Source organism: Tachyglossus aculeatus, chromosome 2, assembly GCF_015852505.1.
Source record: "Tachyglossus aculeatus isolate mTacAcu1 chromosome 2, mTacAcu1.pri, whole genome shotgun sequence".
Taxonomy (NCBI): domain Eukaryota; kingdom Metazoa; phylum Chordata; class Mammalia; order Monotremata; family Tachyglossidae; genus Tachyglossus; species Tachyglossus aculeatus.
The window spans coordinates 1,079,762-1,092,224 of record NC_052067.1 but is presented as its reverse complement, the minus strand read 5'-3'; the positions used below and the strand labels follow the sequence as shown (position 1 = coordinate 1,092,224).

The window sequence follows — 12,463 nt, the reverse complement described above, 5'->3', positions numbered from 1 at the left end:
TTGCCACACCAGGTCCCTCGATTGCGGAGGAAATGGGCAGTGAGCCACCGGTCACGTGACTCAGTCCACCACAGTCAGAACGGCGATGGGAAACTTGATGGTAAGCTCCTGGAGGGCAAGGATTAGGTTTCCTCTCTCTTCTGTTCTCTGCCAAGCACTGAGTACAGTGTTCTGCATACAAACTGGATGCTCTCCGTGGGCTAGCTCTCTTCCCCCCCACCCTTCAAAGCCTTCCTCCGGGAGGTCTTCCCAAGACGGAGCCCTCCTTTTCCTCTGCTCCTGCTTCCCTCCCCATCGCCCCTACTCCCTTCCCCTGCTCTACCCACTTCCCCACCCCACAGCACTTGTGTATATTTGTACATATTTATAATTATATTTATTTTATATGATCAATCAATCAATCAATCGTATTTATTGAGCGCTTACTTTGTGCAGAGCACTGTACTAAGCGCTTGGGAAGTACAAGTTGGCAACATATAGAGACGGTCCCTACCCAAACAGTGGGCTCACAGTCTAGAAGGGGGAGATAGAGAACAAAACCAAACATATTAACAAAATAAAATAAATAGAATAGATATGTACAAGTAAAATAAATAGAGTAATAAATATGTACAAACATATATAGATATATACAGGTACTGTGGGGAAGGGAAGGAGGTAAGACGGGCGGGATGGAGAGGGGGACGAGGGGGAGAGGAAGGAGGGGGCTCAGTCTGGGAAGGCCTCCCGGAGGAGGTGAGCTCTCAGTAGGGCCTTGAAGGGAGGAAGAGAGCTAGCTTGGCGGATGTGGGGAGGGAGGGCATTCCAGGCCAGGGGGATGACGTGGGCCGGGGGTCGACGGCGGGACAGGCAAGAACGAGGCACGGTGAGGAGATTAGCGGCAGAGGAGCGGAGGGTGCGGGCTGGGCTGGAGAAGGACAGAAGGGAGGTGAGGTAGGAGGAGGCGATGATGATAATGATGCGCATATATCTATAATTCTATTTATTTTGATGTTATTGATGCCTGTCTACTTGTTTTGTTTTGTTGTCTGTCTCCCCCTTCTAGACTGTGAGCCCGTTGTTGGATAGGGATTGTCTCTATCTGTTCCCAAATTGTACTTTCCAAGCGCTTAGTACAGTGCTCTGCACACAGTAAGTGCTCAATAAATACTATTGAATGAATGAATGAATCACACTTATTTGCTGTACTGTACTCTCCCAGGCGCCAAGTACGGTGCTCTGCACCAACAAGGCACTCAATACATAGCACTGATCGTTGAAACAGAACACAGTTCCTGTGGGATGACTCAGGATGGAGAGAGAGACAGACAGGCCTCTCTCTCTCCAGGTGGGTCCAGAATCAATCAATCAATAAATAAATAAAGGGTTCCATCATTGGGTGGTCGGTTAGGAGAACCGGCCAGGGCACGGTCTGTGTGTTCATGGAGATGTCATGCCCTGATCGGACTCGGCGGATGCATTGTTCCCCCGGCGCTCGCGGATAGCCGGTGATGGCCAGAGACGGGAAGCTTCGCCCCACCACGTGGCTCGGTCGGGAGGAACGGCCGGGACCCACCGAGTCCCGCAGTCTGGGCTGACCGGGACGGGCCTTCACCAGAGAATGGCAGCCTGCCCGCCTGCCCACCCAGCAGTCCGCCAGCTAGGAGAATTGGGGGGCCCTGGGGCTCAGGACAACAGAGGACAGCCAGATCCGCCACACCTTGGGAGACCCAGTCTCCCCTGGGACCCCACGGACACAGACCGACTCTCCCGCTCGGGGAAGGGTCACCTCGATCCATCACCGTGGAGGTACATAGCTTCCAGAAGGAAAGCAACGGCTGGATATAATGCGACTCTATTAACTAGGTCTAAGTTCCCCAAGTAGAGCAGTAGGGCCAGCTCTGGCTTGCACTTTAACAACGGGTGGGCCCAACCCGGGGACACGGTCCGCGGAAATGTGGTGGGGGCGGCCAGTGCCACACTTACGGCGGCTTGCTGCTGCTTTAACTTGTCTCTGTAGAGCTCCAGGTCCTGCAGGCTGAAGACGGGAGGCAGCTTCTGCGGGGAAAACCACAAAGGGATGGTCAAGCAGATTGCTCCATCATCATCATCATCATCAATCGTATTTATTGAGCGCTTACTGTGTGCAGAGCGCTGTACTAAGCGCTTGGGAAGTACAAATTGGCAACATATAGAGACAGTCCCTACCCAACAGTGGGCTCACAGTCTAAAAGGGGGAGACAGAGAACAAAACCAAACATACTAACAAAATAAAATAAATAGAATAGATATGTACAAGTAAAATAAATAAATAAATAAATGGAGTAATAAATATGTACAAACATATACATATATACAGGTGCTGTGGGGAAGGGAAGGAGGTAAGATGGGGGGATGGAGAGGGGGACGAGGGGGAGAGGAAGGAAGGGGCTCAGTCTGGGAAGGCCTCCTGGAGGAGGTGAGCTCTCAGTAGGGCCTTGAAGGGAGGAAGAGAGCTCCAGGCAATCAATTCATCAACGACAATAATTAGGATATTTCTTAAGTGCTGACTGTCTGTCAAGCACTGTCCTAAGCATTGGGGGGAGATCTAAGCTCCCTCTAGAATGAGCATGCCACCGGCTCTGTGCTCTCCCAAATGCTCTGGACAGTGCTCACTGATATCATTTAATTGGATCAGACAGAATCCCTGTCCCAATTGGGGCTCACGGTCAAAGTAAGAGGAGGAATGGGTACTGACTCTCCATTTTACAGCTGAGGAAACTGAGGCCCAGAGAAGTAAATTGCCCACGGTCACCCAGCAAAGCGAATGGCAGAGCTGGGATAAAAATCCAGGTCCTCTGATTTCCAGGCCCGGGCTTTCACCACTAGGCCATGCCGCTTCGTAATCAATCAACAGAAAGGAGGTACTGAGCGTTTAGTTATAATAATAATAATGATGGCATTTATTAAGTGCTTACTATGTGCAAAGCACTGTTCTAAGCTCTGGGGAGGTTACAAGGTAATCAGGTTGCCCCACGGGGGACTCACAGTCTTAATCATCCACGCACGTCATGCCCTCCCTCCGCCCATCCGCCAAGCTAGCTCTCTTCCTCCCTTCAAGGACCTACTGAGAGCTCACCTCCTCCAGGAGGCCTTCCCAGACTGAGCCCCTTCCTTCCTCTCCCCCTCGTCCCCCTCTCCATCCCCCCATCTTACCTCCTTCCCTTCCCCACAGTACCTGTATACATGTATATATGTTTGTACATATTTATTACTCTATTTATTTTACTTGTACCTATCTATTCTATTTATTTTATTTTGTCAGTATGCTTGGTTTTGTTCTCTGTCTCCCCCTTTTAGACTGTGAGCCCACTGTTGGGTAGGGACCGTCTCTATATGTTGCCAACTTGTACTTCCCAAGCGCTTAGTACAGTGCTCCGCACACAGTAAGCGCTCAATAAATACGACTGACTGATTGATTGATTAATCCCCATTTTACAGGTGAGGTCACTGAGGCCCAGAGAAGTGAAGTGACTTGCCCAAAGTCACACGGCTGACGATTGGCGGAGTTGACAGTTATCAATGGCAACTCCAGCTCACTACCCTATTCATCTCGGGAGGGAGAGAACACCGACCCCAGCTGCCGGCACCCGACCCGGCACTTTGTACAATGCCCCCTTCCAATCAATCAATTGTATTTATTGAGCGCTTACTATGTGCAGAGCATGTCCAGAGGCCTTCCTCCCGCACTAAGCCCTCCTTATCACCTCTCCCACTCCCTTCTGCCTTGCTCCCTTTATTTATCCCCCCCTGCCACCAGTCCCACGGCACTTATGGATATATCTGGGTCTGGGAGACAGAAGGTCATGGATTCTAATCCTGACTCTGCCAGTTGCCTGCTGTGTGACCTTAGGCAAGTCACTTCTCTGGGTCTCAGTTCCCTCATCTGTAAAATGGGGATTGAGACTGTCAGCCCCATGTGGGGCAGGGACTGTTCCCAACCCGATTTGCTGCTATCCATCCCAGCGCTTAGTACAGTGCCTGGCAAATAGTAAGCGCGTAACAAATACCACAATTATTACTAGGCCTGAAATTTATTTATATTAATGTCCATCTCCCCCTCTGGACTGTAAGGTTGTTGTGGGCAGGGGATGCGTCTGTTTATTGTTGTATTTTACTCTCCTAAGCACTTAGTACAGTGCTTCGCACACAGTAAGTGCTCAATAAGTACAACTGAATGAATGGAAGTAAGTGCTTAACAAATACCACAATCATTATTACCATTATTATTATTATTATTATTATTATTATTAATAACCTACCAAGATGGGGAGTGGGGGCCCAGCCTGCCCTGGAGGATCAGAACACACTGCTTCGCACACAGTAAGTGCTCAATAAGTACAACTGAATGAATGGAAGTAAGTGCTTAACAAATACCACAATCATTATTACCATTATTATTATTATTATTATTATTATTATTAATAACCTACCAAGATGGGGAGTGGGGGCCCAGCCTGCCCTGGAGGATCAGAACACACTGCTTCGCACACAGTAAGTGCTCAATAAGTACAACTGAATGAATGGAAGTAAGTGCTTAACAAATACCACAATCATTATTACCATTATTACTATTATTATTATTATTATTATTATTAATAACCTACCAAGATGGGGAGTGGGGGCCCAGCCTGCCCTGGAGGATCAGAACACACTGCTTCGCACACAGTAAGTGCTCAATAAGTACAACTGAATGAATGGAAGTAAGTGCTTAACAAATACCACAATCATTATTACTATTATTATTATTATTATTATTATTAATAACCTACCAAGATGGGGAGTGGGGGCCCAGCCTGCCCTGGAGGATCAGAACCCACTGCCCAGGCGGTGATGCCAGGAACACTGGCCGACCAGGCCTTGGGGGAACCTGCCTAGGGATGGGACCGGACGGGACCGGACCGTCCTCCTCTTACCTCCAGCTCGTACTGGACGATGTCGTATGAATCCGTGGAGAAATAGACTTGCTCGATGCTGTCGATCAGTTCCTGGTCCGCCTGGGGGTCGCTCGGGGGCTCCCGCAGTTCTTCCTGCGGGGAGATGGGGGAAGGGGAAAGGGAGGGGAGAGAGCCACCGCCATCAACAAGTGACATGCGCCCATCCTGGAAAGTCGCATCCCTCTACCTACCTGATATCAGAGAGCCAACAGCATGCTCCCCATCTTCAAAGCCTTCCTGAAATCACCCTGCCTCCAGGAGGCCTTCCCTGACCTACAACTCACCCAGCTCTGACACGGGTCTAATGTGGGACAACTGACATCACGATGAACCTCTCCGAGCCTCAGTTTCCTCATCTGTAAAACAGGGCTAAGATCCCCGCTTCCCATCCCTCTTAAGGTCACATCTCCTCCGAGAGGCCTTCACCGATTAAGCCCTCCTTTCTCCACCTCCCTCTCCCTTCTGTTCCGTTGATTCACTTGGACCTAGGCTCTTTGGGCATTTGATATTCAGCCCATCCACAACCCCACAGCGCTTATATATAATCAATCGTATTTATTGAGCGCTTACTGTGTGCAGAGCACTGTACTAAGCGCTTGGGAAGTACAAGTTGGCAACATATAGAGACAGTCCCTACCCAACAGTGGGCTCACAGTCTAAACTTATATACATAGTTTTAAATTATATGTTTCCCCCTTAGTGGCAAGAGCCCGGGCTTGGGACTCAGGGACGTGGGTTCTAATCCCAGCTCTGCCACTTGTCTGCTGTGTGACCTTGGGCAAGCCACTTCTCTGTGCCTCAGTGACCTCATCTATAAAATGGGGATTAAGTCTGTGAGCCCTACGTGGGACAACCTGATGACCTTGTATCTACCCCCGTGCTTAAAACAGTGCTTGACACATAGTAAGCGCTGAACAAATACCATCATCAGTATTATTATTATTAGACTGTTAGCTCATTATGGGCAGGGAACGTGTCTACTAATTCTGCTGTATTACACTCACCCAAGCGCTCAGTACAGTGCGGCTCAGAGGAACGAGCACGGGCTTTGGAGTCAGAGGTCAGGGGTTCAAATCCCAGCTCTTCCAATTGTCAGCTGTGTGACTTTGGGGAAGTCACAACTTCTCTGTGCCTCAGTTACCTCATCTGTAAAATGGGAATTAAGACTGTGAGCCCCCCGTGGGACAACCTGATCACCTTGTAACCTCCCCAGCGCTTAGAACGGTGCTTTGCACATAGTAAGCGCTTAATAAATGCCATCATCCTTATTATTATTATTATTACAGTGCTCTGCACACAGTAAACAAGCAATAAATACCATTGATAGTGATGATGATAATGGTGATTACAGTGTGAGCCCTGGGCAGCCCGAGCACTATGTTCAATTTAATAATAATAATAATGATGATGATGATGGCATTTGTTAAGTGCTTACTATATGCTAAACACTGTTCTAAACGCTGGGGTAGATACATGGTAATCAGGTTCTCCTGCGTAGGGCTCACAGTCTTCATCCCCATTTGACAGATGAGATAACTGAGGCCCAGAGAAGTGAAGCGACTTGCCCAAAGTCACACAGCTAAGTGACGGAGCCAGGATTAGAACCCCTGACCTCTGACCCCCAAGCCCGGGCTCTTTGATGATCTTGCATCTGGCCTGGTCTAAGCACGGTGCTGGGCAAATAGTAAATGCTTACTAAACAGCAAAATGAACTATTCTCTCCCCAAATCAAGGAGACGGTCATCATGCAGAACAATAATTGTGGCATTTGTCATGTGCTTATGTGCCAGGTGCTGTTCTCGGCATTGGGGAAGCTACAGGATAATTAATTTGGATACAGTTCCTGTCCCACATACGGCTCACAGTCTTACTCCCCATTTTACAGATGAGGAAACAGAAGCACACAGAAGTGAAGTGACTTGCTCAAGGTCATCCAAATAAATTAGAATCCAGCTCCTCTGACTCCTGGGCTCGTGCTCTTTCCACACCGCTTCTGAATCAATGTCATTTTTTGAGCTCTTACTAAGTGCAGAGCACTGTACTAAGCGCTTGGGAGAATACATTACAATGGAATTATTGTTTATTGTTCTACTGTATGTTTACTGTTATAGTGTACTCTCCTAAGTGCTTAGTACAATGCTTTGCACACAGTAAGCACTCAATAAATGTTGTCAACTTGTACTTCCCAAGCGCTTAGTACAGTTCTCTGCACACCGTAAGCGCTCAATAAATACGATTGATGATGATGATGACTGAATGAAAGTGCTAAGAACAGTACTTTGCACAAAGTAAGTGCTCAATAAATGACTGAATGAATGAAAGCACTTAGTACAGTGCTCTGCACAGAGTAAGCACCCAATAAATATGAAAGAATGAAAGCCCTAAGTTCAGTGCTCTGCACGCAGTAAGTGCTCAATAAATACGACTGACTGCCCACGCCCTCTGGATAATTAGCACGCACCCATAGGTTATGAAAACCAAGCTGCTACATAGGAGTCCGATTCAAAAGCCGAGCTGGTTTCCCCACGGACCGGAGCCCAGAGTCATCGGTGACCCCGCCACCCTCGCTGCTCATTTCGGCAACGAGGCCGCGAACAGACTCGCAGAAGGTGGCTGGCCAACCCCGCCGTGATGACACACGGGATTTTTGATTCCTGTCGGGGCAAAGCTGTGGTGCCCGACAGTTGGTGATTAGAGGCGGGGTGTCACGCTGGGTGGAGGAAGGTTTTTAGGTAAACTCTGTGAACGCTCAGCTTCAAGACTCTCCATCCCCTCGCCCCCTCCTACCTCTCCTCCCTTCTCTCCTTCTCCAGCCCAGCCCGCACCCTCCGCTCCTCTGCCACGGCTAACCTCCTCACCGTACCTCGTTCTCGCCTGTCCCACCGTCGACCCCCGGCCCACGTCCTCCCCCTTGCCTGGAATGCCCTCCCTCCCCACATCCGCCAAGCTAGCTCTTCCTCCCTTCAAATCCCTACTGAGAGCTCACCTCCTCCAGGAGGCCTTCCCACACTGAGCCCCCTCCTTCCTCCCCCCATCCCCATCCCCCCAGCCTTACCTCCTTCCCCTCCCCACAGCACCTGCATATATGTTTGTACAGATCTATTACTCTATTTATTTTACTTGTACGTGTTTACTATTCTATTTATTTTGTTAATGATGTGCATCGGAGAAGCAGCGTGGCTCAGCGGAAAGAGCATGGGCTTTGGAGTCAGAGGTCATGGGTTCAAATCACGGCTCTGCCAACTGTCGGCTCTGTGACTCTGGGCAAGTCACTTCAATCGATCAATCCATCGTATTTACTGAGCGCTTACTGTGTGCAGAGCACTGGACTAAGCGCTTGGGAAGTCCAAGCTGGCAACATCTAGAGACAGTCCCTACCCAACAGCGGGTTCACAGTCTAGAAGGGGGAGACAGAGAACAAAACCAAACATACTAACAAAATAAAATAAATAGAATAGACTTTTAGACTGTGAGCCCGCTGTTGGGTAGGGGCTGTCTCTATATGTTGCGAACTTGTACTTCCCAAGCGCTTAGTACAGTGCTCTGCACACAGTAAGTGCTCAATAAATACGATTGATTGAATAGCTACGTACAAAATAGAGTAATAAATATGTACAAACATATATACATATATACAGGTGCTGTGGGGAAGGGAACCAGGTAAGATGTGGGGGATGGAGAGGGGGACGAGGGGGAGAGGAAGGAGGGGGATCGGTCTGGGAAGGCCTCCTGGAGGAGGTGAGCTCTCAGTAGGGCCTTGAATATTTTACTTCACTTCTCTGTGCCTCAGTTACCTCCTCTGTAAAATGGGGATTAAAACTGTAAGCCCCCCATGGGACAACCTGATCACCTTGTAACCTCCCCAGTGCTTAGAACAGTGCTTTGCACATAGTCAGCGCTTAACAAATACCATCGTTATTATTATGATCTAGCTTTGATTCTATTTGTTCTGACGACTTGACACCTGTCCTCGTGTTTTGTTTCATCGTCTGTCTCCCCCTTCCAGACTGTGGGCCGGCTGTTGGGGAGGGACCCTCTCTGTATGCCGCCGACTTGTACTTCCCAAGTGCTTGGTCCAGTGCTCTGCACACAGTGAGCGCTCAATAAATACGACTGGATGAATGAAGGAGCGGGGCTCATGGGTCGGATGCCCCTGCTGCCAGGAGCCCTCCAATGGGCAGAGCGGGATGAAGGGATGAAGTCTTCTAGACTGGGAGCCCACTGCTGGGTAGGGACCGTCTCTATATGTTGCCAACTTGGACTTCCCAAGCGCTTAGTACAGTGCTCTGCACACAGTAAGCGCTCAATAAATACGATTGAATGAATGAAAAGGGATGAAGGGTGGTGGGCCCTCTCCTCTGGGCGTCTACTGCCCCCTGATGGGATCTCCCTGTATATATGTATATATGTTTGTACATATTTATTACTCTATTTATTTATTTAGACTTTTAGACTTTGAGCCCACTGTTGGGTAGGGACTGTCTCTATATGTTGCCAATTTGTACTTCCCAAGCGCTTAGTACAGTGCTCTGCACATAGTAAGCGCTCAATAAATACGATTGATTGATTGATTGATTATTTATTTTACTTGTACATATCTATTCTATTTATTTTATTTTGTTAGTATGTTTGGTTTTGTTCTCTGTCTTCCCCTTTTAGACTGTGAGCCCACTGTTGGGTTGGGACTGTCTCTACATGTTGCCAATTTGTACTTCCCAAGTGCTTAGTACAGTGCTCTGCACATAGTAAGCGCTCAATAAATACGGTTGATGATGATGATGATGATCTCCCTGCCACTGCGCTTAGACCAGTGCTCTGCACATAGTAAGCGCTTAACAAATGCCATCATTATATTATTGCAGCCCCAGAGCAGGCAGGGCTCCCAACCTCAAAGCCGAACCCCAATCTCCACCAACCTGCCTCATTCATTCATTCAGTGAGAAGCGGCGTGGCTCAGTGGAAAGAGCCCGGGTTTTGGAGTCAGAGGTCACGGGTTCGAATCCCGGCACTACCAACTGTCAGCTGGGTGACTTTGGGCAAGTCACTTCACTTCTCTGTGTCTGTAAAATGGGGGTGAAGACTGTGAGCCCCCTGTGGGACAACCTGATCGCCTTGTAATAATAATAATAATAATAATAATAATGTTGGCATTTGTTAAGCGCTTACTATGTGCAAAGCACTGTTCTAAGCGCTGGGGGGGATACAAAGTGATCAGGTTGTCCCATGTGGGGTTCACAGTCTTAATCCCCATTTTACAGATGAGGTAACTGAGGCTCAGAGAAGTTAAGTGACTCGCCCAAGGTCACACAGCAGACATGTGGCGGAGTTGGGATTCGAACCCATGACCTCTGACTCCAAAGCCCGTGCTCTTTCCACTGAGCCACGCTGCTTCTCATAACCTCCCCAGAGCTTACAGCAGTGCTTTGCACATAGTAAGCGCTTAATAAATGCCATGATCATTATTATTCAACCAATCGTATTTATTGAGCGCTCCCTGTGTGCAGAGCACTGCACGAAGTGCTTGGGAAGTATGAGTCAGCAACATCCACAGCATTTATGTGTCTATATTTGTACAGATTTACTACACAGTTTTACTTGTACATATTTACTATTCTATTAATTTTGTTGTTATTATTATTATTTTGTTGTTATTTATTTCTATTCTATTTTATTTATGTGCATATAGCTACAATTCTATTTGTTCTGACAATTTTGAATCCATGTTTTGTTTTGTTGTCCATCTCCCCCTTCTAGACTGTGAGCCCATTGTTGGGTAGAGACCGTCTCTATATGTTGCCAACTAGTACTTCCCGAGCGCTTAGTACAGTGCTCTGCACGCAGTGAGCACTCAATAAATACGACTGAATGAACGAATAAAGAGACGGTCCCTACCCAACAACGAGCTCACGGTCTAGAAACGGGCTCACGTTCAGTCATGTTTATTGAGCGCTTAACACTGTACTAAGCGCTTGGAAAGTACAATTCACCAATAAACGGAGACAATTCCTGCCCACGCTGGGCTTACAGTCTAGAATTGGGGAGACAGGTATAAAAACAAGTGAACAGGCATCAATATGAATAAATAGAACTATAGCTAGAGACACATCAAAACAAGTAAACAGGTAATGTAAACAAATAGAATTATAGATATAATTATAATTATATAAAGTGCCAAACCCCAGGCCCCACAGCCACCTCCATTTTCCTCCCCACCCCGCCAACTAACGCTCTTCCTTTGCTTCATGAAAAAACAGTCCCAACCGACTTTAACTGACAGCAGATCCAGGAAAACCGGTTTGGTGCCGGTTGGTTAAATCGGCGACAAATCGATTTGGGAACGGGGGGCCTTCGTATAAATTTACGCGGATAAACCAGAACGTGCTGAGGTACTAAAACGTGGGAGATCTGGGGACAACATCATCCGCAAAATATTAAAAGAAGCTTTGTGGGTGGGGAGGGGGTGATGAGGAGAATGGAGGAAAATGGGGGTTGGGGAAAAGACTGTGTCTGACCTGTCAATCGCATGTATTGAGCGCTTACTGCGTGCAGAGCATTGTACTAGAGAAGCAGCGTGGCTCAGTGGAAAGAGCACGGGCTTTGGAGTCAGAGGTCATGGGTTCAAATCCCGGCTTCGTCAGTTGTCAGCTGTGTAACTTTGGGCAAGTCACTTAACTTCTCTGTGCCTCAGTTACCTCATCTGGAAAATGGGGATTAAAACTGTGAGCCCCCCGTGGGACAACCTGATCACCTTGTAACCTCCCCAGCGCTTAGAACAGTGCTTTGCACATAGTAAGCGCTTAACAAATGCCATAATTATTATTATTATTATACTAATGATGGAATTTATTAAGCGCTTACTATGTGCAAAGCACTGTTCTAAGCGCTGAATAATAATGGCATTTTTTTTTTTAATAAGCGCTTACTATGTGCAAAGTACTGTTCTAATCGCTGGGGAGGTTACAAGGTGATCAGGTCGTCCCCCGTGGGGCTCACAGCCTTAATCCCCATTTTACAGATGAGGTAACTGGGGCACGGAGAAGTGAAGTGACTTACCCAAAGTCACACAGCTGACAATTGGCAGAGCCGGGATTTGAACCCATGACCTCTGACTCCAAAGCCCGGGCTCCTTCCACTGAGCCACGCTGCTTCTCTAAGTGTTTCAGAGAGTACAACTTAATCAGACATATTCCCAGCCTATATCTTCCAGCGCTTGGAACAATGTTTGGCAAAGAAGTGCTTAAATAACACTGCCGTTTATGCTTTTGTTGTTATTAATCATCATCATCAGGGGCGGGGCAGAGACAGAAGCAGCAAGGTTGACCCCCTGGGTCTTTGAAGTCGACCCTACTGGCAGTGAGATAATACTAATAATGGTGTTTGTTAAGCACTTTCTACGTGCCAGGCACTGTACTAAGCGCTGGGGAGGGATACAAGCAAACCGGGTTGGACACAATCCCTGTTCCATATGGGGCTCACAGTCTCCATTTTACAGACCAAGTAACTGAGGC

General features: G+C 47.9%; 1 protein-coding gene across 1 annotated transcript in view; it reads right to left on the bottom strand.

The window, feature by feature from the left end:
• Positions 1 to 12,463, bottom strand: part of VPS50 (VPS50 subunit of EARP/GARPII complex) — a 117,393-nt gene that overhangs the window by 91,412 nt on the left and 13,518 nt on the right. Inside the window, exons 3-4 of the mRNA XM_038770290.1 lie at positions 4,935 to 5,048; positions 1,966 to 2,037 (exon numbers count right to left, since the gene is read on the bottom strand). Coding sequence (XP_038626218.1) covers positions 1,966 to 2,037; positions 4,935 to 5,048 — 186 coding nt within the window. The remainder of the gene's footprint in view (positions 1 to 1,965; positions 2,038 to 4,934; positions 5,049 to 12,463) is intronic.